Genomic DNA, 27999 nt, shown 5'->3' on the forward strand with positions numbered 1-27999 from the left:
CGTTTTCCTTGGTGTGTAAATCATTAATTGTGAGGGAAAGGGAAAGATGGGTGCTACTTACAACTCTGTGACATCTCTTGGAATACCTTTGGGCAAGACCTTCAAGCCCTTGTTGCTACATCGGACCACTGTATCCAAGCAAGTACATTCCGTAGGACAGCGAGAGAGTGGGGAACAGCTGTTGTCATCATTTCCTAAATGAACAGAGGAAAGAGCCAGATTTGTGGTTCTGAAGGCCTAAAAGGGCTTTTATGCCATTCAATTAACAAACACCAAGGGTCTGGAGTCATATGATCACTTATGTATAGAGCAATAACTATATACAAATTGATACCACATATTCTATATGCCATTGTTTTCAGACTTCCTAGGGCAGAAGTTCAGAAAATAGTTCACAATTTGTATTACTAATATAACCATATTTGTTCAACTATTTGGACTTTATTTTTACAATTATGGCATATAAATGGACTGAGTTATGGAAAAAACTATACATAGACATTCGTGAAGAGACATAAAGGGGCAGCTTAACTTAAAATGATAAGGAAAAACTGCATGGGTCCCTCACTTTGAAATACAAAGCTCAAATTAGTTCTCTGTTCACTGGTAATAATAATAGAATCTGCTCTCTCTACCTTGAGTGCTATTACAAGAATCAATTGCAATGATAGAGCATTAAAAGCGAAAACTATTACTTTTGTCAGATTTACGAGAACTTCTACTTTACAAGTCAATTGCTTTTCTCATTTGAAAATGGTAGTTCCTAAAAGAGATGCCAAGGATAATAAAGAAAAGTTAAAATGAAGCTATATAAATAGTATCAATCACAAGTTGGAAAGTAGAAAATCTTCTAAAACACTCAGAAACTCACATCAAGAAAACTCGGATGTGAGAGGACAAATCTGAGAAAAGAAGTATCCTGCTGCCAAAACAAAATAAACAACAAGCAAAGCAAAAGATGCACAGTCATCACATGTTGCACAGAGCCAAGGTCTGCTGCACATTCAGGCACTGGTGCATGGATGGGCATGGGAATGCCTGGGACCAAAGATGGCAAGAGTCTCTTACCATCATCACAAGTGAAGTCCTGAATGGCCACGTCCTGGATGGGGATTTCTTTGAGGAAGTATGGTTTCTGGCACCGAGGATTTCCAGTTACAATTCTTTTCTTCCTGAGCCACTCTCCCAACCAAGCCAGGTAGCAGTTACAGTTAAAAGGATTGGCCAAGAGGTTTCTAAGCACCATATGCAAAAAATGCACAGTTTAATTTAGGATTTTATTGTCTTCTCAAAACCCCATGCCATATCTCCCTGTGGGTTTCTGCTGGAACAATTCCTTGTTAGTCTTGTTTTCACATCCCCCATTCACTCACAATCCCATGCGACATATGCTATGTATATTTTTGCTTAAATATTTATGTCTAAAATTTAAACAATAACAACACTTGCAGAAAAGAGAATTCTTCAAATAATTTTCATGTATAAAAGAGAGTGAAGGCAGCAATTTGGAGTTTATGCAGTGGATCCTGATAGATATCTCATTTAGAAATAATTTAAACTTGTCAGAAATCTTACTTACTGTCAAACTTCCCTAGACTGATAATGCAGTAATTTAATATAAAGATGAAGGCTGATTACCTTATATTATTGAGTTTAACCTGACAACAGCTATTTCATTAATTTGTCATCTCAAGATTCCCATCTCTTATTTGCTCCAGAGAATAGGTTTGCTATCTAAACTGACAGCTGAGTTGATTAAATGCCAGTTATAAAAATGAATTTACTTCTACAAATCTCAATACTTTTGGCATCTCACCACTTCAGCACAAACCTATTGACAATCCCATTATTTATAAACATGCCATCTTTAATATGCACAAATTAGTCACTCCATGTAAAATGTCAAGTTTTATGTGGAAAAAGGATTAAGTACTTTATTGATGGATGGATGTTTCCCTCAAATGACTTCTTCAGTGATTTGAGGTATGTTAAACCTGCTTCCCCATGCCCTCTGTCTTTATTCCCCTCCTATTGAGTTAGGTTAGCATATTTGGAGAACAGCATGACCAGGAAATCATCAGGTATAATTCATAATTTCTAGCACTGTTTTTCAGACACTGATATACCAAAGGCCGGAAATATATTCTTTGGAGGTTTTTTTGTTTTTTGTTTTTTGTTTTTTTTTGATACTTTCCAAGTTCTGTTATAGACATACATTTTTTTTTTATTTTCAAACTGTCTACATAAAATATACTCTTGCACAGACTCAACCTATTTCTTCAACATTTTCCTAATATTATAGTCAATGTCCTCTAGTGAACAGGTTTTATTGTTGGTCTGGTCATCTTAATGTATCTCTTGTCATCATGAATGATTCTTTTGAGCACAGTTTGTTGGCAATAGCCTATCAATTCTGTTTTTATGAGACTTATAATGAAAATACTTCAACGTGAGAAAAATGAGTGAAAATACTTCAACATGAGAATACTGAGAAAAAATATAAAATTGTATTTATTTGCAAATGTTGTCAAGTTGCAATATTTTTAAAATTTAGAAATTAATTTTCATATTGATCCCATTATTAAAAAAAGGACAGAAAATATTAAATATGTTTTTAATTTAATGTAATATTTATAAAAATTAAATTTAACATGAACAAATGTGTCCTTTTTAAATATCTAAGTCCTTGATCACATTTTTATGAAATGTTTAATAATATGCTAAATGCTACTAATAAAAGTAAGAAATATAATACGCTGAGTTGATAACACATAAATAAAGATGCTCTTTTCATACTCACAGAGTAGATAAAGAATGGAGAGTGTCAAATGCCCCTGGTGCAATCGTGGTAATCTGATTGTCATATAAAGAAAGCAAACGCACGGAACTGAGTCCTATGAAACTGTCATTCCCCACACAGCTTATTCGATTACTTCTCAACATCCTGAGGGAGAAAAGGAGGACATTGTTATGGAGATACAGCATCAGACAATCAATTTTGCCTAATTGAGAATCAAAATAATCCCTCAAAAATATGTAGCATTCATTAGTATTTTTTGAATGTTCTCTTGCCATTAGAAATCGTGATGCACTGAGAACATCCAGCAAGAGTAAAATTTTCAGAGTCATCAATGATTAAATTCATTTGCAAAAGGCAGGTGAGCTTGTACGGATTTACAATTCCGTGATGAGGGTTGAAATGTTTTCTTTTTGATGCTATAATTATGTTTGCATGATTACATAATGTCCCAATTCACCTACAGCTCTCTGAGTCCTTGAAGCCCTGTGATTTGTGTATTCATGGTAGTATGACATTTGAGGTTGAGCAGAAAGGAGGGAGAAAAGAATCAATAGCTGTTGCAGATGAGGAACTGAGGGCATCCAGGGACTCAGATAGTGAGTCAATGTCAAACAGTGGCTGGGGAGCCAGACACGACTGAGTATCCATAATGCTTGCACAGACTGTTTTATTTATGAATATGTGTTCATTGTCTCAAGCTCAGAAACTAAAAATGAGGCAAGAGTAACAAACCAGTTGTCCACAATGAAGTTTAAATAGGTTTACCCTGGAAAAACTATGACCATTTATTTTTAGGTATTTTCATTAATAGGATTAACACTGTTGTCATTTCCTCATCACTGCTAAAGACAGCTTATTTCAGAAATCTTTACTAAACTATTTATCTGTGGGGCTTCAAAAGGAGACACATTTTAAAGAGTTTTCTAAAAATCCTGGTTGAATATGGATAGTTGCTATAAATCAGATTCAGAATTCCTGTGCAATCAATGTATTCATTAATTTTTCTAAACATAAGTTAATCACTCTACTAGATGACCTCAGAAAATAAGAGAGGCAAAACCAAATGAACAACCAAGAGTTGCCTTAAAATTCCAGATCAACCTCTAATAAATAAGAATTACACACCTTTGCCTTCTGCTATGTCACTAATTATAATAAAGGATGATGCCTTCCTCATCAAAGCCTTCTCTTACGTTAAGAAACAAATGCACAACGGAAAAGTATTCTCAGCAGCACTTTTCTTTGTCATATAAGAGAAAGCACTTGGTCTTAGTCTTATTCAGAGTCATGGACCCGAGGAGAAGTTGGAAAAACTTTTACTCTGTTGCTGGAAAAATCTGTAAGCACATGTGTGCACCAAATTTAGCTCAAAATGTCAAGGAATTCAAAGATTTGCTGAAATAGGTACATGTATAACTAGTCCTAAAGAGCTGGGAAGTCTAGGATAAATTAGGATGTGTTGTCAAATCTTTAGAGCCCTAAGCTGAAAAAGCCCACAAGCAAGAATAGATTGTTGCAGATAAACCTACTCTAAAATGTTGTGTACTCCAAGTTTGGTGCTAAGTGACTCTACTTTGTGCAGCATAGGAGGATTCAGGAAAGAGTCAGTGGGTGCCTGAATCAGGTACTGAAACATAAGAAGCCCAAACACAGCCAGAGAAGTAAAATGAAAGAAAAAAGGTAAATTTAGACAGCTCCTCTCGGGGAGAGTCCTGTGAATGTCACTAGACAGAAGAAATACCTTGATAAGCATTTTTTGAGAGGTGTTATGGACTGAATTTTGTCCCCTCAATTCATACTATGAAGCCCTCAGCCCCATATGCAACTATTAGAAGAGAGGGTCTTTAGGTTAGTAAAATATTAAGTGCGTTTACGATTGTAGGGCCCTGTTCTCAAAGGACAGAGGAAGAGACAGCAGAACCTTCATGTGTGATGTTTCCTTCTACATGAGCACAGAGGAAAGGCCATTTAGGCATAGCAAGAATGACCTCCACCACGCAAAGGATGAGGCTTCACCAGAAATTCACCCTGTCAAACACCTTGATCTTGAACTTCAAGCCTCTAAGAGTGAGAAACAAATTTTTGCCCCTTAAGGCATCAAATGTGTGGTATCTTGTTGTGGTGGCCTGAGTGAACTAAAACAGGGGGAGTTAAGGCCTGCTCCCCATTCTCTCTCCATAGCCCTCCTCTGCCAAGGAGAAGATCCCAGTAACAAGGTAGTCCCTTAACTGCTATCTGAGAAGAAGGCTGCTTCTTATTGCAGGATTTGTGTTCTGCTGAGCTACCTGGAACAGTTTAGGGGAAGGTTAGACACAACCACCTATGGTATATCTTCTTTACCCTTCTTCTATACATTCTTCACTGTCTTTTCCAAATACTCACTATATGAGTGCACATCTGCATGTCATTATGGATGGGCTCTAAATAAGCCAATGGGAAAGCTATGCAGATCACAGGCTGGTCCTGTTGGATGATTAAGTTCCAGGACATTCCTGAGAAGTTCAAGAAGCACAGATCTGTTCTAGTGCAGAGATTTTTTTTTTTTGGTCACATTTGAACTTGGGACACTGGCTGGGGAAATGGCCTTCTCCTTTTCCTCTGATAAAGAGCTGCAATGGAGTCCCTAGGTGATCAGGTCCAGCCCTCCTGGCTTTACAAGGATTTCAGGGATTAAGGGAGACTGTGAAATTTGGGCCTCTCTTCACTACAATCATCAAAGCTTCTTGTTACAAATGGTTGCCTTCATTCCCTCCAAAGGTTTTAGTTTGGTTTGTTTCTCTTCCAGTTTTCAGGCCACCACTTTGGTCCAACATAACTTGAAAGATAATGAAAATAGATATGTACTGTAGAAAATTCAAATAACATAAAAGTACTATACTTACTATTCAACCCACTTCCTGTCCTCCCTGACCAATAACCTTTTGGAAACACAAAGGATTGCTTTCTCTCAAATTCTTTGCCCTTGAGCAAACAGACACAACTCTCAGTGCCTTTTCTTTGCCACCAGATGGTAATAGATCCAGCACCAGCCAGTGTTTCTTTCACTAAAAACTTGCAGGGGCAGACACATATAGTCTCCAGATTGGCTGTTACAATTCTATGGTTGCAAGGGTTACTGGGAACTGAAATTTCAAGTCATTGGACTAAGAGGGAATATAAGGTATTTGAAGACAAGGAAAGAGAATGATTATTTTTGAATCAGAACAGGTAAGCCAGATATGCAGAGGCACTGAAACAAAGACACATGATTCAACAAGGAGACGAAGGCTTCCCCTGACAACATGCCTATAGCATATTAAGGACAGGAATATTGGAATAAAGGGAAATGTCTGCCTTAACAGAAAATGTGTGTTTGTGTATGTGTGTGTGTGTGTGTGTGTGTGTAAGGGGGGGTATAAGAGAAAGAGAGAGAGAGATGAAACAGAGACTGGGTGGATGGGGGAGGGTAGGCATCTTCTGCCCTCCCAGGATTAGGACGAATAATGGACTAATGAATAATAAAGACTACTTACAAAGTTTTGAGACTTTCCAATCCCTTGAACATCTTATGCCGAACACTCTCCAAACGGTTACTGGTGAGGAGTATTTCATTTACCCCAGATGCTCCTTCGAATGCTCCCTCCTCAATATCTGTGATCTTATTGTTGCTAAAGTTGCTAAAAAAAAATTGTGCAAACCAAGAGTAAATGATTTATTTCTAACAAAGAGGACACATGCTTGACCATTTTTTTTTCTACTGAACAAAGCCTTCCACAATGTCCAAGCTTTTCCAATGCCCAGTACTGCCAGAGTGCTGAAAACCCACCCCTTACCTTATGCATGAAGCCAAAGGGACAGTAACACTAAGACGGAATGTCTATGGCAAAAAATATCAGCCTGATTCATGTCAAAATGATCCCTCCAAATCCTCCAGAGTACAAAATTCTTGAGGCTAGGTAATGGATTATATAATCTCTATGTCCTTTGCAAGGCTCAGTAAGGAATTTTTCATAGAAATATCTCTGATTCAAATTATTTTGTGAATCAGTGGCTAAAAGAGAGCAACTGAATAAGAGAAGGAAGATAGGCTAAAACCTTATTAGCATTTACCTTGTATCAGAAATGTACTTGGATATGGGTATATTCCCAGTTAAACTTCACATGCAATAATTTGTGGAAACAAAAAACACTGTCAGTGTATTTTTGAAATCAGATACTACATTGCTTGCCCGGAGAACAAGCACATCCAGTTCAGGGAACATCTTTCTGTAGCCTCTTTTTCTTTCTCACTGCTCACTCCAAGAATAGGAGTGGCCACCCCCACCCCACCGAAACAAAATAATTTTTTTGTAACTTTTTTTTTTCTCCCAGAACATTGCTCATAGTAGCTGTTTTATAAATACTTGCTGCCTTGAAGTCATCTTACAGATAAACAAGAAGTATATTTAGTATCAGTCAGAAAGACGGCAATTAAAAAATAACAGAACATTTGAGAGGCAGCACAACACGTAGGTGAAGTGCAGGGCAGGAGGCTCGATCAGCTCTGCACTCGCAGTCTCAGGAAGAATGGGCCAGGGACACTGTGACCACAAGGATGTCCTGGAAGAACACTTCTCTTCTCCTGCAGAGGTCTCATCTCCTGTGGAGGGTACTTCCTTGTCCTTACCTGTTGGGCCTCTGTCCTGTCCCTCCCTCCCTTTCCTCACTCCTTCCCAGGATTGTAGGATACACAATGTGTGGAAATTGCTGAGTTTATCAACTTATTTTAAAATATGAGCTGTATGACATGTAACAGATGAGCTATGAAGCCAGTTTGCCAATCGTTAATTTCCACTATCTTCTAATGAAAGTTTAATGAAGCAAAAAGTCAAAGAGTTGACATGAATCTGCAGAAAGAGAAGTCACAGCATGGTTTGGGGAACAGTAAAGGAAGTTACAAAATATCACTGAACCCATTTTAATGTGCTTAGATTGCTGGATTCCTGCTGTGGCCACATAACAGACCAGCTGTCTGTGTTCCAGTAAGATGCTAAGGCTTTGGTTGGCATTGTTTGAACACACGGCAAGATTCCTCTCAGAGATTACCCTAAGTTCACATATGGAAATCTGCCTGGATTTTTTTTATATTTTCCAATTTTGAAAGAAACGCAGATAAAACTTCAAAGGAAAGGGAAAACACAAGGAAACACCTGAGAAATTTAACATAACCAACAAATGACTTACATTTTACGTAACTGAGGAAGTTTCTTAAAGATTCCTGTGGCTTCCAATACTGTGAATTCATTATTATTGAGACGGCTAGGGAAAAAAGACAGGAAGGTTTCATTACCAACACTTAGCAAGGGATTACATATTAGTCATACTGAATAAAAACAGTATTTAATGATCACTTTAAAATAAAATATAGTAGAAATATCACAGAGGATTTGTGAAAAGTACTATTATTCTTTTCCAAATTTCACTTGAATTTTAATTATGGAATAAAGCATGTTAAGGAGTGCAAAGTAAGGAAAACCAATAATCAAAACCACCTCTCAGTAACCTCTAGAACAAACTTTTAACTTGTTTTTCATGATTGTCCCTTCCCTTTGTATTTTTTGACATTTTTTTCCTAATCACTTGCTCCATATTTTTTTATACGCAGCTTTATTGTAATACAATTTACATCCCATAAAGTTCACCCTTTTCTAAGTGCACAGTTCAGTGGTTTTTAGTGTATTCACAAGTTTGATCAACCATCTCTGTCATCTAATTCCAGAATATTTTCACCAACCCATAAAGAAACACCATAATCATTACCAGTCCCTCCAAATCTTACCCACCCCAACCCTGCCAACCCCTAGTTTTGGCAAAAATTAACTTCCTGTTTCCATTGATTTTCTTATTTTGGACATTTCATATCAATGGACTCATACAAAATATGGCCTCTTGTGTTTACCTTCTTTTGCTTCGTATGATGTATTACACTTTCATTCATACTGTAGTATATATTATCAGTACTTCATAATTTTCATGACTGAATAATTGCATGGACGTTGTTATGGTTTGTATGTGAGGTGTCCACCAAAAGCTCATTTGTGAGACAATACACGAAGGTTTAGAGGAGAAATTATTGGGTTAAGAGAGCCTTAACCTGATCAGTGAATTAATCCCCTCCTTAACTGAGTGGTAATTGAAGGTAAGGTGTGGCTGGAGGAGGTGGATCATTGAGGACATGCCTTTGGGGTATGTATTTTGTATATGGCAAGTCGATCTCTCTCTGCCTCCTGATCACTGACCATCATGTGAGCTGCTTCTCTCTGCCACACTCTTCTGTCATGATATTCTGCATCATGTGGAGTCCTCAGGAATGGAGCCAGCAAGTGATTATGGTCTGAAACCTCTGAAACTGTGAGCCCTCAAACAAACATTTCCTCTTCTAAAATTGTTCTTGTCAGGCCTTTAAGTCATATCATAGTAAAAACCAACTAAAACAGACATACTGCATTTATGTATTTATCAGTTGTTGGACATCTGTGATATTCCACTTTTTGGCTATCATGAAAAATGCTAATATGAAGCCTGACATAAAGGTTTTATATGAATATCTTTTCAATTCTTTTGAATATGTAGGATAAAATTGTTGGATCATATGGTAAATATATTTAACATTTTGAGGGTCAGATAAACTGTTTTCCAAAGGGGCATGCGGATTCAATTTCCCTGACCTACTATTATCCTTTTTATTGTTTGTTTTATAAGCATTCCAATGAGTGTGAATTGGTATCTCACTGTGGTTTTAATTGACATTTCTCTGATGACTTATTACATGGAAAATTTTCTCATGTGTTTATTGGCCATTTGCATAACTTCTTTAGAGAAAGATCCATGCAGGTAATTGTGATCATATTTTAATTAGATAATGTAATTTTTTAAAATTGCTCAATTTCAAGAGTTCTTCATATATTCTGGATATAAATCCCTCATCAGATGCATGGTTTGCAAGTGTTTTCTTCCTAGTAATAAATTTATGTGCATAATTTTTTAAATTACCAGTTTTTAAAATGCAAAGAGAAACTTTTGCTAAAGCCTACATTACGGGCTAGTTTCTACTACAATTCTTAATTGACAAAATACCTATTGTGTATACTGCTCTTGGAAATAAGTATAATCCCTATGTGGCTAATGAAATAGAGTTCAGGGCTTTTGCTGCATAGTCCTTATACATTTCTCAAAGTCTTGGAGGTATTAAATGTTGCCATGAACAAACAAGTGCTAAAAATATCATGATAATCACAAAGGAGTTTGTTTCTGTCAACTTTTTGAAAGGCATTACTTTATTTTTAATTATTCAAATTGCTTAAAATTCATTAAGTAACAGGCATGTGTATAGGCACAGTGGGAGATAAACTATAACACACACAATCCCTGTCAGCCAGGAGCTATAATCTTGTTGAAGACAGAAGGAATACACACACACACAGACCAACCAACTCAGCAAAGCAGTCAATGACAGATACCAGATGGTGCCGGACATTCGTGTTGCTAAGATGTTCAGAAGATGATGAGATTTCACTAGTGTTCTTTTTTTTTTTTTTAATGTTTAGAACACTAACACTAAAGGTCTTACTTTTATAAATAAAGTCTGTAAGATAAACCATATATGGGTACAGGATCTGCAAATGATTCCACACACCAATTTGATCCCCTGTACTTGCTAGGTCTTATGTTAGACTTGTAAAACAAAATCTGCCTACACTCTGTCTCCTCAACTTTCTATTTTCTGTCATCCATTGTCTAGAAAATACTATCTTTTGTGCTTTAATACTTGCCAATCACTGAATCCTTGCATCTGTGAGTCAATAAAGTAGAAAAATAGATATAAAAAGATTCCCTGATTTGATTCACAATTAACTGAGATCTGGAATGGAGACTCTCAATCTACTTTATTTAGTTGTTGTAAGGCTTGTGTATGTCAAGAATGCACTAAGTTCTTAGAAATGGGTTTATAATAACAAATAGGAATCAAATAATCACTATTATTATTATTAGTAGTAGTGATTGCTCACTGAATTCTGAGAGAGAAGTTAATTTTTAACTGTGTTTTAGCTAGAAAGATGAACTAAGCTTCTGCAAAGAAGAGGTAGATCAATGTAATGTGTATCCACTAAAATTAATGTAATTATTGAGATTAAAAATGTCAAGACAAAAATTGCTATGCTCTGGCTGGGGTTGTGGCTCAGTGGTAGAGCCCTTGCCTAGCAAGTATGAAGCACAGGGTTCCATCTTCAGCACCCCATAAAAATAAATAAATAAAATAAAGGTATTAATTTTTTTTTCTTGCTCTGATGCTTTTAAAAAGCAGAATTTTTTGGAGGATGAACTTACAGCTCTGCAGTGTACTGGGGAATGTGGTCCGGGATTTTGGTGAGTTTTTGATTGGAGCAATCTACTGTGGTCCCTTCACAGCGGCACTTTTCAGGGCAAGCCAAGTCTGCAAAGCAGTCTCCGCTTAATTTTGATCGATAATCTTCTGTACCTATTGAGGATTCAAGCCAAAGAAAGAAACACTGAGTGCAAAGGTTAGAACATTGATTCATTTGTAGGAAGAAAAAAGTAAGATAACTATAGATTATGCAGCAGGGAGACAACTTAGGGAATTTTGGTCAATGGATGTCAGGAGAGGGTTAAAAGAAAGGCTTGAAATTTTCTGGAAAAAAGAGTGACCAGATTCACATGACAGGAAAACATTAATAAAGTTGAGCTTTTCACAGCTGTACTTTCTGCTGATCCACTGAGCCATTCTAGCCTATTTCACAGCTAATCACACAATGGCTATTAATTGTTAAAAAAAAAAAAAAGTTTTTTATTTTTTTTCCTGCTTCAAGAATTAAAAATGTATCTGGTAATAAACATATTCCTGTATGTCATTGTAAATTAGGGCTTTCAAGGCAAATGGATATACTCAGGTCTTTAAATTTCTGTGGACTTGTATTATTCTCTCCCTCTCACATAATCTTCAGAAAAGCCTAAAAAGCCCTCTTTTTTTTCTTTCTTTTTTTTTTCTTTTTTGATGAGTTTATAAAAAGAGACAAGTAAATCCTGACTTGAGCCTCAGCAGCTTGTCATGCTGTAGAAAGCTGCGTGACGTTCCATGGTGCTTGACGGAACCATGTTTTACTCATACCTCGCAACCACATGGTTAGATCAAGCACAACAGAAAATCTCGCTACATTATCACTACACCAACCACTAGGCCACAGGTAAGACCAGGAGGAAAGATGAAGGGAGCAGGAGAAAAGCTACAGGCGTTCTGGAAGTGTAATACTGTTTACATGACATGCATTCTTCCCGCAGAATGTTTATGACCATAGTAAGAGTATTACTACCGAAGCTTTCCTGGAAACACAAAGAAGGGGCTATACTGAAAGATGCCTCCAACCGTTCCTCAGAACTGCAGAATGGAAACCACAGCTTTCGGGAACAAGGTCCAGGAAGAAGTTGAACGTGAGCTACAAGGACAACAGAGAAGCTCAAAAGATCTGTGGTTTCTTCTTGAAAAAAAAAAAAAATAGGCGCAAAAGACCGAGACTAGAAGAAGATACACCAGGATTGAAAAGGGAGGACATTATGTTTCAGATCAGACACTTTTACTTACAGCCCCAATGGTGAATTCCTGTAAAAGTAAAGATCACCAAGAAGGAAAGAAAGACAGAGTAATCCCAATTAAGGTTAACAGACATATATACATCCAACTATGCTCTCTGTGTCCTTTCTTTAGTATAGCAACTATAGGGGAATAGCATGATGTGATGGGATTTGTCATGCTTTGTAAAAGTAATAATATTTTTTCTTAAAGCATGATGACTTTACAGAAAAAGCAATGGCATAAAGGATGCACAGTACAAATTAAGTTCTTGTCGATTCCTTTAAAGGATGAACTCTCTGTGAGAGACATTGTTTTGAGTTATCACTGTGATATGGAGGATGCTATATAGAATGGCAGCAGGCAAGTAAGCATATAAAAGTGAATGAGAAATTAATCACAGAGATCCTCAAGGACTATCATTAGAACATTTGGATTAATCTTTAGGTTGTAGCTAACATGCTTTTTAATGACCTTTCCAACTTGTAAATAATGTTCACTTAGCAGAAATGGAATCAGAATCTCATTGCAAGTGTGCAATGCCAATATGATAGTTATATTACCTCTGGCAATGAATGCCATAGTATTTACTGAGGATCTATTTTATTGTGCCTTTGACTTAAGTCCAAAGTGAAATGAGCATATACTGGTAACAGAGTCTAACTGACAGATTGACTGAATGTACTTCAAATAATCTGTAGCCATGGCAATAATATTTGCTTTATGGTCATTTGTTAAATAGACTCAAATTCTAATTAAGATTTCAGAAAAAAAAAGTGTAAAGAATCCTTTTGAGTCCTGGCATCTATAATTCTTATTTTAATTAATATAAATTTAATTATCAGAAAGTGAAAGTTAAGATGTGATATCATGTATAAAATATGTTTTCTAAAACCTTACTTGATTTTTTTTCTGCCAGTAAGAGGAAAAACTGTATCAGAATTATGAAAACAATCTGACTTTGTTTCCATTTGGTGAAATGGAAATATTAACTTCTAAGTTTTTAATAAAATATACTAAAATAGAATTTGAATAATTCAGTAGCAATTAAATTAACTGCTGTAATTTTTGGATTTAAATCATATTCAAGTATTACCCTATAGGTGGTCTGGGATTTAAAGTGTGGCTTTTTTTTTTTAATTTAAGTAATAGCTATCAGATGACTTTCCACTTAATAATTAGATCAAAATAATAATGTTTTGCCAGTGAAGGTCAATCAACCATTCATTTCAACATTTTACTGTGATACAGCCAAATATAATGTGTAAAATATTATTTGGACATTCGAATTTAGTAATATAACTAAATATATTAAGTGCATGAAATTATATAAATTATAATTCAATAATAGCAAAACTATATTTCTTTAACATACAGATCTAACCCAGAACTCCTCTTAAGAAAGTAAATATGGTTTTGAGCACTCTGCAAACATATTTTTTTTTATTTATAGCTCTCCAGACATATTATAGTCTAGAATATACCCAGAAGATGGTGAAAGTAGCCAATCAATGCTTAATATTTATTTTTAAAAATAATACTTTAAAACAAAAAAGTCAAGAGGCATTTTACACAATTGGCAGGCAAGGAAAAAAATAAGTAAAGGAACATAGTCTAAAGAGCTAGCTCTAGAATCATCAGTCTTGGGAATGTTAAGATTGAAGTGATAACACATTGCAATTACTTTTCTTAGAAACACTTTATCCATCTACCTAAATTATTCAAGGCATTCAGTGCCCATGAACTTCTAATGTTTTCATAATGGACATCAGTAATCTTTTATGGAGTTGCATTGTAACTCCAGATTTGCAAGATTGTAGTCACAAACTAATAAGGAATAAGTCACATAAATCAGCATGAGGCTGCTATTTTCATATAAAAAGTGAAGCAAAAGTAGGAAAAGAATTATTCTTTTTTTACATAAAAAGTTTTTTTAAAAAGTAAGACTTCTTTTGAAAATGCAATACTTCATGTCTCTAACTGATTTCATGTAGAAATAGCTCTTTGACAACAGAAGGCCTCTGTCTTTAAAACTAGCTCAGTAAGCTATATTTTAAAAACAGGCTGAAAGATCAGGTATACAATGTAAGGAGAAAAAATGATTTAAGTAGAAAGCCATAGGTTCAAACATTTTAGCTACTGTGATAAATTGTAGATAATGTGCCAAAGTGAAAGGGAGAGAAAAAAAGGTGGGAGTTTAATAATAAATATGTTTAACATCAGAAGCTGCATGCAAAGGTCAGGTTTTCAGGAAACAGCTACAAGTGATCTATGCATAAGTCAATCTACCTATAGAGTATTCACTGTAGTTTCAAAAGCATGCATATCAAAGTTTTAGAAGATATTTTATAGAGTGAGGAAAGGGTGTCTGCGGTTAGTCCTACCACCGAGCAAAACCTACCTGGAATGAAATACTGTTCTTTAGCTAAATAAAAAAAGAGAAAAAAAAATAGAAGATGCACCTGAATGTCAGCAAGCAGAGATACGAGTTATATTAGATTAAGAATGGATTCAAGTTACTATAGATTACTAAATAAAAAATGTATATTCACATCAGAGGCCAGAGTACAGTAATGCACAGTGAATAATAAGTGCATCTGTAATTACAGACAATAACCAGCCTCATTTTGATATTAGCATTTAGTATGAATTAACTGCTGAATGTGAATACACCTGGAACAGTTAAGCAGCATACTACTGAAAACATACAGAATTTGTTCTATCATCAGAATATAAATAAAATGAGATTAAAGGAAATAGTGCCTTTCAATGAAGCAATCACTCCATTTAATAGCAATTCAATACATTTATATTTAGCTTTTGGTAGATAAATGTAATATTCCCAAAAGGTTAAAACAGCCTTTTGGAAAAAAAAATAATCTCTCTTCACAATTCCATTCAAAATAAGGAAATGCAAAATGAGCAAGTGCATTAGGAGTGAGAGGCGAGGGATCAGGAGGGTTTTTGCCCCTGCTTCTGAGCCTCAGCACATCATGTCACCAAATCTCAGTTCATTTTCTGAAGAAATGAAAACATGATTGATTACTTGCAATTGGTCAATAGAGAACAGTACAACAAACACAACACTTAATATATTTTAAAGGCATTTCGAGTTAGATAAAAGGCCCTTGTTATGTTTGAATCCCAAGTACACAGTATGAAATACCCAGGCATCATTTGAACTTGGCCAATAGCCCATTTCTTCCACTAGATATAGTGTTTAAAATGTTATATAAAAAGTGGATTTGTACTCTATGAGTTGTGTCTACAATTCTCTTGTTCTTTACCTTCTTGGGCAAATTAAATGAAATATGAATCTATAATGTTTGGGAACCAGCCAAAGGGTGACTGCTTTCAGTAGTTCTCACATAACCACTGTTTTTGGTCACATTTTGGAAATGTCAAGAAATTACCTGAACAACGAAATTTCTTGCTTTTGATCTGTCCAATCCTTTTGTTTGCCAGGCGGCGGGGGCTGGTACAGCGGGCACCACTGGTCTCAATCGGGTTGGTATGGAGATAATCCGCCAGCCACTTGAGATGGCAGTCACAAATAAAGGGGTTCTGGGCCAAATGCCTTTCAGGAACACAGACAGAAGAGTTTTTCACACATGACTTCCATTGGACTCCACTCTCATATTGAGAGTGAAAACAACAGTCATCAAATTTGATGCAAATCATATCTACATACATAGTTTGAATGGCCCGGAGAGGCGAGAAGGTCCCCTTGGCGATGGTCTGAAGCTTGTTGTCATACAAGGAGAGAAGGTTCAAGTTGTGGAGATCCTGAAAAGCATCTACCCGAAGGCAGTTTATCTTGTTGGCATTCAATAATCTGTTTGATCAAATAGTTGCAGAATTAAAGTGTAGCATCTCACTAACTCACCTGCAAGAGACTGTCCTTGAGAAAACCCAGTCATTACTTTTAACCTCAAAACTAACATTTTAACTTTAATAACAGTTTAGATATCACAGGCTAGAGATGTGTAGTGTAGTAGAGACAGCAAAATTCACGTATGCATGAATACTTATGCATGCATTCAACAAAACTTATTAAGGGAAACTAAGGATGATGTAGAAAGAGAACAACAGACACAGAAAGGTGTCAAGGACACCATAAATATATGCTAAAACATTATTAACCCTGAGCTGCTCTGTGAAATAGTTCAGTCTAATTTCAGAATAGCATCTAATATAGTGGTCATTCTCAAACAGCTTAGATCATGTCACTCTTCTCTTGGAACCATGAAACATCTTCCTGTTGGCTCAGAGTAAAATTCTAAGTCCTCACTAAACCTTCAAATGTCACTAGCATCTGCAGCCCACTATTGGGTATTGAACAACCTCCCAATTCTCTCCTCTGGGATTTTCCAGTCCAGTTACACTGGTTTCTTTTCATTTTTTTTTTTTTTTGCAAGCTAGACTCCCTGGTGTCTGGATTGTTCTTCCCCTATGTCCTTCTCCCCCTAGAGTCTCCTCAAATCTGCCTTCTTCCAACCTATCCCAATCACTTTCTTTCATATACACTGTCTATCTTTCCCCTTTCCAACCCTTACATCTCTGTTCCCTTTATTCAATCTACATTTTCCATTTCTCTAAGTGTGTATTTCCTTCTGTTATATGTAATTTATTTATGTATAATGTTATTGCTGGGTGTCATTTGCATGACCCTTTCTCCTGGGATATGGATCTTTTCTATTTATTCCTTGACATTTCCCACATGCCTAATACATATTAGGTGCTCAATAAATATTGGTTGCATGAACACTTTACCCTCCACGAGAGTGACATGTTGCATTACAGCATCTAAGGCTCTAGTCCTGCATTGTTAATATTCATTTAATAAAACAGTCTACATACTCCTTTCTCCCACATATAGTATCAATGTTCTGTGGAACTGTGATATATAGATCATACTTCAGCAGGCATTATTCTTACAGGTTGTAGGTGACTGGGTCTCACTTTGGAGAATACATCTGTAACCTTTTCCAGAACATAATTCCACTGAACTGAAGTATTGCTCCCTCAGGTTTCCTTCCTAGGAACACTACTCAGTGCTGGTAGAATCATTACCTGTTTTGTTTTGACCCACTTACTTACCAAAAGACAGTCTGGCTCTCTTTGAGCAGGAGACTTTTTAATATTATGTTTCTGTTATCATATTTTTTAATGCTTTCATAAAATTTCAAACAAATATTTAACAAACATGTAGTATAATGGTTAGGTATGCCTCCTTATCTAACATACTGAAAATGTTTTCTCTTTGGCAACAACAAAAAAATTGTTTTCTTCAGTTAATTTAGGGTATTTCCACTTTACTTGGTTGCTTTGTTAGGTACTCCATGAACATATAAGGTTATGACTCACAGTGATCCTGTTTGCTCTTTGATCCCCCATCAGTAGCTGGTTTTGGACTTCCCTGTGATACATTTAGTACTTTGCTAACAACCCTGGAGGGAAGGTTTGAGGTAGGTTTTGATGAACTCCATAACTCTCCACTCCAGTCCCTGATATATTGCTGAAAATATTCCTCAATTCACAAGCTAACTGAATTACAGAGTTAAAAACTTTTAAGACAAGAAAATAGTGGGGAGCATGAAGAAGCTGAAAGAATATGTTCTTATGGGCAATTTGTACTCATTTTTAAATCAATATGGCCCGAGGAATAGGAAAATAATATTGAATAACAATTTTCTTTCATTTAGCTCCCTCTTCTCCCTAAAATCTCATCTGTTGAAAGCTAAAACACTCAACTTCACCAAGTTCTCAGTTACTTGCAAAGAGACAATCATGCCATCTTTTTTGATACTGGCCATCTTAAGAGAATATGTCTTAATCTAGAGATGCCACATTGTAAAGGTGGCTTTACAAGTCAGGTTCTATAGAGACACCCATGTTTTATTAACATATTTGTTACATTATCTACCAGTAAGTGTGTTTGGAAAGAAAAAGAAGATAGCATTTTAAGAGTGGGAGGCATATAGGGCATTGATAATAAGAGCAGTTGAAAGCAGTAACAGAGAACACTCCAGAAAAATGCAGAATAACAGAGAGGTAACTAGTAGATGATATTTGGCTATATATCATACTATACAAATGTATAAAATATTTATAGTGGGAATATAAGTATTCTATCAAATCAGAAGCAATACTTGATAAATTTACTGCAAAAAATAAATGTTTCAAAAAGAAAATGAAAACCCAAAAAAAGTCATCAGGTCACAAGATCAGTATTTATCATTACTTACTGATTTATTGTAAGAGAAAGAAGGTGAGAATTGGGGGTGAAGTGACTTAACTATTAAACATAGTTTAATAGTTTAATAAACTATGTTTACTAAACATAGTTTATTAATTAAACTAAACAGTTAAGATTAAATATGGTCTAAGTAACATTGGCTCTGTGTGTGTGAGAGAGAGAGAGATAGGCACACACACACACACACACACACACACACAGAGAGACTGAGTTGTGATATACAACTCTGCAGAATGATGAGAAAAGTCTAAGGCATGAGTAATAGAATATAATTATGTGCATATGCTTATCAAATTAGGAATGAGATCTACATTTAGGAAGACTATCAATTAGAAATAATATTTACTAAATTAATGCCAACAAATGACACTCACCAGAGAGAAAATAAATTCTAAACTTAAGAGTTTTAAGGGAGACTGACTATGAACCAGGTGAGAAAAAAGATTATGTCTTCTTATATTTGTATGAAAAGTTTCCAGGTAAGAGTCTTCTACAAGTGAGTTACTCTATAAGTGTTTAATGTTTCCAACAGAATTTGATGACCCAAAACCTTTTTCATATTTTTTTCTTATTTTACTTTTCATATGGTCAGACAGTACACAGGGTCAAATCTGGTTCTTATAAATACATATAGTGAATTCTTTATTTAAGACAAATGGATAGCAGTTATTGAGAAAGAAATATGGTATTTAAGAATACTATTGAGGACTTACACACAATTCAGTACAGATTAGTTTGAGGACTACTGCTATTTTATGACTCACTGCAAAACATCCTGGTATTTGGAGAAGTTATTCTAGCCCTCTTGCTCCTGTAGATTCTTTGGACCAAGGTTGACAAGACTATTAATATATCTCCTTTTTTCTACTACTGGTTATATCAAAATAGATGTTTCACAAGCAGAGGGTTTATACAAACATTATATAAGAGAAGAGCCAGGATGCATACATTCATGACCTTGTAGAGAGAAATGTTTGGGGACCATTCCAAAGAGCTGTGTTTTCCAGTAAACAGCCATCATCAGTATTAGAGCTACGAGACTGTTTTCTATGTCATTAAACTACAGCATTGTAGGTCAAATCTTTCTGAAGTCTCCGTGAAAATAGAGGGTAAACTAACAAATTGTAATATTTGGTTCAATAGATCTAAAACAATCAAATACTTACAGTAGCTGTAAGGAAAATAGTCCTTCAAATAAACTTTTGGGAAGTTCTGTGATTTTATTTCCATAGAGAACACTGAAAAAAATGTTTTAGATGAAAAATCAGACACTAAATAAACATCACAAGTACCTCTAAAACATACTTATTAGAATATAGGGAAGGTTAATAGGCACTCAATATGTCAAAAAGTTACAGTTGAATAAAATAGTGATTTGCAAATAATTTTTTTACCCGCTTACAGAGCATATGAATGACTACTGTACAAAATTTGGGAAACATAAACAAATATCAACACAAGTTAATAAAATTCATAATTTAATTGCCCTTCTACAGAAATATTTGCCATTAAATTGTCATGTGTTTCTACATGACACACACATACACACACATACATGTTTCATATGTAATAAGATATGGTATGTAAAATAAAGATAAAGAGTATATGAAACAAAGAAAAACACTGCATGTAAAATCCATTTCTCATTAATGGGATGTTTGGGATTCATGATATTGGTGAAGAGTAAGCAAAAACCCATAAAAATAGAAAGGCTTTTATTTTTAAGCATATAAATTGTGTGGTGGAGAAATGAAAGATTTGTGGAGACAGTAACCATGAATATAGATTTATGAAAATTTTTGAAATATTTATTCCCCAAAGAAATATGAGCCACCATGCATTGTTAAGGTACCCGCTTCTGATCAGACACTAAGTGTAGCCAATAAGGGAGAGAACATGGCAACAACCTCAGTATCCCTAGTCCCCTAACAAGGCTTCAGCACACAGAGAGGTTCTTACTGACCAGTGAAATGATGACAAGTTATCCGAGAAACAAATCAAGGAGTAAAGTAACCAAAAAAAAAAAAAAAGTGAAATGAGAGGATTTCAAGAACAAAATAATGGAATGTAAACTGTTGGTGCATCATGCCTACTATTTGACAACAGGTCTGTAGTAATGCCTGTCTATTTTGTCTCCACCCCAAGTTGGGGTGTCAGAAGTATGTGTACAAGAAGAATGAAATTATATTGTGAGGAGACATTTTGGCTATACACATCAAGACCCATAACAACACTTACATAAATTTTAATTTAGTAGTTCAAGTCATAGGAGTTCAATGTAAGAAAGTAAACAGAGATTGCACAATATATACAAAAATGTTAATCATTCACAATTTGTAACATTGAAAAATTAAACACAGATAAAATGTCTCAAATCTTCAAATAGGGATCTGTGAAATACATAGTTTACTATGATTTAAAAAATCAAATTTGAAGGATATTTAGAGATATTAAAGTGATTATGATATTTTAGGTAAAATTACAAAAACAAAGTAATAGCCAGGCACTGTGGTTCACAGCTGTAATCCTAATGAGGCTGAGGCAGGAGGATTGGAAGTATAAGACTAGCCTTGCCAACATAATGGGATCCTGCTTAAAAATCACAGAGTTCAGTAGGCACTAGGTACTTCTCTGTGAGGTAGCTCAGTGATAGTCCATCGTATATTAAAAAAAAAGTTAAAAGCCAATAATAACAAAATATTATGATACAGTGTTATATTAATTTTTCTCAATGAATATGCATACATACAGAGGAAAAAAGTTCTTTGCCATCTAGAGGTGATGTGAATTTGAATCTATATGACTTTTCTGTATTTTTATACCCTCTACAATAAACATACATTAGTTTAAAAAATCAGAAAGATGATCTTTTGGAAAAGATAAATGATGTCATAATATATGAAGAAAAAAAGGTGAAATCAAATTCTGAATAATTGATATGTCTGGCAGCAGTACATGATTTCTGTCTGAAGGAAGAAAATAACAATATAAGAGGTATGTCTAGAAAGAAGGAAATTCTGTTCCCCTTTTAAGATGTCAAAGAGGTGGGATATATTACCAAATATGAAGAAAAATCAAGGGAATGAATAAAGCTGGGTGCCAGGCAGTATAAAGAGACAGTCCATTTGTTTAAATTCCAGGGTTACAGCTACGTAGTGCAACATAAAATTTCATTTGTATAGAATGTAGATTTTTTAGGAAGATAAAAGAAATAGAGAAAAAAGCAATTAAAAAAATATAAGAACAAAAGGGAGACTTCTATGTTGTTAGGGAAAAAGTGGAAAGGAATTTAAGAAAAGGTAAAGAAAGCATGAACAAATGTATACCTTGAGGTCAAAAATAGGATCAGAAGGGGCCGTAGGGGACACAAATAAGCAGATGACACCAATTCAGGACATTCAATTCAATGCCATTTCATTAATTCACTCCACAACATACACCATGCTCTTTCATGTGCCAGTAGCTTTGCTAGATTTTAAATGTGATGTTCAACTAAATTGAATCCAGCTATGATTTTTGTATGTCCATCATTTGCCCACACATGAGGCACTGATATGATTGAGATGAATAGGTGTGGCTTCTAAAAGCAACCCAAAAGAGTAGTTTTAAATACTGAGATTCACATATTGAATCTGTAGAGATTTAAAAGAAAACAAAGATGCATATAAATTGTGGGAAACTTCATAAAAGTCGAGGGATGAATGCTTTAGTCATTTGTTACTTGGGTCATTTTCTTCTATTGTGGGCGACAGAGACTGAGAGGAGGACTGATAGGAGTGGTCTCATAATTATACCATGAAATTTGTTCTCCAACAAATATCTGTTTTCTTAAAGACCATGCTAAAAAACTAATAAACATCCATTGTTAATGAGACAAAATAAGTACATGGTGAAAAAGAGAAGGAAAATACGTAAGGATGTAGGAAATCTAATGTATGGATGTCGTTGGTATATGACCTATCAACTAGAAAACTATTATAATAAAAATGTGAAGGAAATGAGATTTCTTTACAAAAAAAGTATAGGAATAGTAGGTAAGGGTTTTCCCCCCAACAGTAATGGAATCAAAATGACACCAAGGAAAATGAATCAAAAATATAAAAATCCAATGACCAGAACAGTGAAAATGGGCGGTAGTCTTCTTCAAGAAGACCAGTGAGAAATTGTGCCACAATTTAAAGAGGGAAAGAAAATTTAGAAATAAATTGAAAGATAGAAATTTATCTCAGTTGAAAAAAAAATAAGTGAGGGGATTTGGATAATAACATCCAAATGCAAAGAATAACACCTGGGTAGCTTCTCTAGTTTCTTTATGCATGGCTTACATTAAGTTACTACATGTAAGGCACAACTATGCTGATAGAGATTTTTTCAATGGTCCTTTGGAACAATTGGGAAATATTAGGGCTGCTTTTGTAGCTGCTATTAGAAGGAAAATTTAGAAAGCTAGGCCCAGGTAAACACTAATGGGTTTAAACATTAAGGTAGCAGGAGACAGCAACTGATCCTGTCCAGTCTGTATTTTCCTGCCTTGTTGAAAACTGGCAGAAGACAGAACTACTGAAGAGAAAAAAAAAATGTCCAACATAGAAATCTATAAACTGCCTTTCCTGAAAAAAATATTTATGGTCCAATTTGAGATTCCTCAGAAGCATAGGAACAGAGCTAACCTATGATCCCACTCTTGGTATTAATCCTAAACAACAAAATCAGCATACTATAGTGATACTTGCATACCAATGTTCATAACAGCAAAATTCACAATAGCTAAGTTATGGGCCCCAAATAGGTGCTCATCAATAGACCATGATAAAGAAAATATGGATAAAGAAAATGTGGCATATATACCCGATGATGTTTTATTCGGCCATAAAGAAGAATGAAATCATATCATTTGCTGGTAAATGGATGAAACTGGAGAACATCATGCTAAGTGAAAAAAAAAAAAAAAACAACAGACTCAGATAGTCAAAGATTTTCTCTCCTATGTGGAAGCTAGAGAAAAAAACAAGAAAGGGAGTTAAAAAAATAGGATCTCTGGAAAATTCAAGGGAGACCAGTAAAGCAGAGAAAGGGGAATGAGGAGAGAACATGGGGAAGTGTTGGAAAACAAAAAAATCTACCATATTATGCTATGTCCATGTATCCTAATTATATGCATATGTAATTATAATGCACTAAAAATAATAGTAACAACAATAATAAAGATAGATCCAGTATAGTAGAGCAAATAGATCAGGGGAAGGAAGGAGGAAATGGAAAGAGAAGGTACTGGGAGATGAGATTGATCAAGTTATATCACGTGCCTGTTTGAATATTGGCATGATAAAACCCAGTATCATGTATAATTGTGGTGCACCAATAAAAAAAGAGTGCTATACTTATAAATTAAAAACAATGATATATATGTTTGAAAAGTATAATATTATGCAACTTTAAAAGAGTACAGTAAAGAGAAGGCAGAAGATAAAATTAAGATACTACATTTACGTTTTCATAGAATCTCAAATAAGGAAATGCAACATGCTGGTCAGAACCCTTAACATTAATCCAGGAAAAGACTGTAGGAAATGTAAATATAGCAATCAAACATCTTACACATGGACCCCTAAAGAATTTGGGAGACAAAAGTGAACAATGATAGTTGGCAAGGGGTTAAACAAATGTGAAAAGAGGAAATATTATTAAGGCAATAAAGTTTAGGAGTAAACTCTGCAAGAAAACAGATAGAAATAAGAATTCTCCACTGGTTAGTCTCCTTCTTGACATTTAATGGTTGTCTTTGAAGCACAGATACTTGAAGGACCAGGAACCATTACAGCCATTTGACTTTGTTCTGTCCTTCCCCATGGCTGGGGGTAGTATTGCTTACTAGGTACACAGCTCTCTTTGGACAATCTAACTGATTGAGTTTTATAATTAAATTTTTTATTTAATAACCTGCCAGCCCACCCTGAGAGCAGTACACGACTATACTTTGTATTTTCTGCCAACTACTATTCCTCTCACCTTGAGCTTCCTCTAACCAAATCTCCAAATGTCATAAAAGGAACACAAATGAATTTGAGAAGTTTTCCATCTTCTTTTTGCCAAGAAAACTGCAGCTTTCCGGGCAGAACAACATCCTGAACATCCATGTGCCCAGATAAGCCTGTCTTCTCTCCCATTGCTGTCAGAGAGAGGAAAGTGTTCCACCAGCTTGAGGTGTTCTTCTGGGACTTGCACAATGTGTCATGGTATTGAAACTGGTTCCCCCTTACTCTTGAAATTCTGAACTGGTTGGCAGTAATTTACATCAGTGAGACCCCTTCTCTAAGCACATACTCAACAATAGGAAGCAAGCCAGCCTCCACTTGGAAACTAGAATTTGATAGAAAGGTTATTTTACTTGCTGGACTTCTAAAAGCTTTTACCAGTTTGAAGGAATAGCATATTTATGAATTTATTTTAGATCATCTTTAATTTGCATGGTTATCTCCCTGAAAGTCTGCTTGACATTAACAAGCCCCAATTCTTTCTTATCTTTGTTCTTTCAGAGATTAAAATTCCTTCTTTCGGGGAAACCTGAAGGTGATACAGCAGGAGAGGAGGGCAGCTCTCTCTGGTCATCCCCTTACCCCTTTCTCAGCAAGACATCGAGCATCATCTAAAAGGAGCAATAACCTAGCAACAGAGCCTAAATGTTCAGAGACCACAAATACAGTAGTTCCTTCAAAATAAATATTTTCCCCTTTATTTTTGAGAGAATAAAGTTGTCCAAAAAAGGAGCACTTTACTCTTGTTTTGTTAGCAAATTATCGGACTATAAGTTATCCCCAAAATGGGCTAATTTTAATGACAGGGGGAAGTTCTCAATGAAAATGATGAAATATTAATAATAATAGTATTAATCATTAATAATTAATAACAAAAATTTAAGATAGTATTTTTGTCATGCCTAAATTTAAAAAATGCAACCATTTTTTGGTAGGTTCTGCTTCTCTCAACAAAGCCATCTATACTTACAGTGAATTCAGAGAACGCAGTCCTTGGAAAGCATCAGGTGCAAGTTCAGAGATCTGATTATTGCTCAGGTCACTAAGATCAGAAATGAGGTTAGGTTAAATTAAACAGATGTCAGTGAAGTTTACTGTAGGAGAAGGCTATTTATGTTTTTTGTATGTTAGTTTGCACCTATCATTGCATGTATAAAGTTTGCAATATTAAACGACAAGAATTCTGAATTCAAAGACAATAACTTTTTCTAACCAACCATCTGCTATTTGCTTAAATTATCATTATGATTTCCAAGTCTTATTTTGATAATAAAGCATCTAAGAATTTGCATACTATCAGCATACATTCACACTTGTGTAAATCAATATGCTAGATGACCTAGAATTTTAAAATTACATGGTCTACTTATTTGAGTTCAAAATGTTATTATTGGACTAGCAATCAGAAGATTACATCACTTAATATTTAAGTTGTCAAACCATCCAATATTCATACATCGATTTTCTTGCATGGTCATGACTTGCATCATTTTAATAATTATATGTGTTCTACAATGTTGTCCACTTACATTCTTCTAAGCTTTTTATATGGTGAGAATGCTCCAGGAGGAATGACCTTGATTGAGTTCTGTTCCAAACGTCTGCAATGAAAAAACCCAATTTTTAAATGGAAACATGAACTTTCAGATATGTTACATCAAGCTCAGGATCCATGCCAAGAGGTAAAGCACTAAAAGTGCTTTTCTTGAGGACATTTTCTTTTTTCCTCTAAAATTATTTGTGCTATCTCCTAAATGTGGAACAAGATTGAAATTAAAAATAAGACAATTTAAAAAATAATAAAACTATTCAAATTTTTAGGCATCACAGGTTATCATTTGTAACTGGATTCTATATAAAAAAGGAAGCAATTTTAAGAAACGAGCATGGGGGACATTTTAATAACATACATATAAGAGAAATATGCAGTTATATATATCATATGTATATGATATACCTTTAGAGATAAGCATAACTCTTCCACAAAAGAAGTTACGGTTGAATATTAAATTTTATAAACCCCCCTGTTTTCATACCAAAAAAAAATAAAATTATAGGTTGAAAAAATTGTTATAGTCACAAAAGTAACTTTGAAGCTATTTAGGAGGCAACAATTTAAATTTTAAACCCGTAAATGCTATAGACATTTTCAGTGAGACAATTTGGACTCTGGTCGATTCATTATGTGAACAATTCACATAAAAACCAAGGCAGCAATGTGCATTGAAACACAACCAAAGAATTTTTATGATACACTAAAATTACAGATTTGAAAATAGCTCTGTGGTATCTTCTACTCTATGATCTTACTATCACAGAAAGCTAAGAATTTATGCATCTAATTATGAAAGACACCAATATGATTTCATTAAGTCACTTGGTAAATATTTTTTATCAAATGATGTTTCCTCTTAACCTCATTCCTTCCATATAAACATCCTCAACACATTTCCCATCCTCTTTGTCTCTTCTGTTGTGCTCACTGCAGTGAACCACACAGCCCAGGTTCACTGGCCAACTGGCCTTCCGTGACATTTAGCATGTGGTAGGCACTAGTGGAAGAGTGAAGGGTGGGGGACAAAAGCCTAAGAATTCCTCCATTCCTCTAAGAAAACTCACAGCACTCACCTCCTCTTCTTCTTAATTTCAGCTCCTGCCTCACTCACCTCCTAACTTGTTAACACTACCTTCTTCTTTGGTCTTTATGGTCTTGGGAATTTTTTTTCCCTGCGTCACCCATGTACAACTCTTGAACCTATTCCTTATATTAAACCCTCCTCTTGAACGACCTGACACATCCTATATTCTCTTGCCTGGATTAAAAATATATATTTACATACACATAAATAAAAATAAATATGGGTACATATTTATTTTGTGTATATATGTGTGCATTTAAATATTATTTTACATGCATTTTTTTTTTCTGCTCAACAGGTTGTTACATCTCAAGGGGCAAATTTACCTCAGGAGACAAGAAAACAATCATCTGAAGAAAATATGGATTTGCATCTGCATTATTTATCTGGATCTTAAGAAAGAGGACATTTTTCTAAAGCTTTAAATATAGCAAAGAGTGTCTAAATCATTTCACTATTCCATTATTGATTAGTATGTCTTAAATAGATGGTTTAGAGAAGCTTTTTTTTTTTTTGCCTTGATCCATTCTTATAGTTAAATTTTAAGAAGTTTAAAACTTAATCAATAAAAATACAAAGAGCATAAGATCTAGATGGAATACAGTTGACCAAGAGACTTTCTCTGAATCTCAGCCCATGAAACTTCATATCAATGTGTTAAA

General features: G+C 34.9%; 1 protein-coding gene across 2 annotated transcripts in view; it reads right to left on the minus strand.

The window, feature by feature from the left end:
- The window catches only part of Slit2 (slit guidance ligand 2), a 341856-nt gene that overhangs the window by 61254 nt on the left and 252603 nt on the right, over positions 1-27999 (minus strand). The window contains exons 10-21 of one of the 2 annotated variants that reach the window (XM_046423794.2): positions 26228-26299; positions 25669-25740; positions 19830-19901; positions 16096-16239; positions 15818-15981; positions 14806-14829; positions 11147-11297; positions 8003-8077; positions 6313-6456; positions 2801-2944; positions 1069-1235; positions 62-194 (exon numbers count right to left, since the gene is read on the minus strand). In XM_046423794.2, the coding sequence (XP_046279750.1) occupies positions 62-194; positions 1069-1235; positions 2801-2944; positions 6313-6456; positions 8003-8077; positions 11147-11297; positions 14806-14829; positions 15818-15981; positions 16096-16239; positions 19830-19901; positions 25669-25740; positions 26228-26299 (1362 nt within the window). The remainder of the gene's footprint in view (positions 1-61; positions 195-1068; positions 1236-2800; positions 2945-6312; positions 6457-8002; positions 8078-11146; positions 11298-14805; positions 14830-15817; positions 15982-16095; positions 16240-19829; positions 19902-25668; positions 25741-26227; positions 26300-27999) is intronic. The other variant, XM_046423795.2, reaches the window with a different exon arrangement.

The sequence above is a fragment of the Marmota monax genome, unplaced genomic scaffold (genome assembly GCF_021218885.2).
Source record: "Marmota monax isolate L192 unplaced genomic scaffold, Marmota_monax_Labrador192_F-V1.1 WCK01_AAM20220418_F8-fsc00009, whole genome shotgun sequence".
Lineage (NCBI taxonomy): Eukaryota > Metazoa > Chordata > Mammalia > Rodentia > Sciuridae > Marmota > Marmota monax.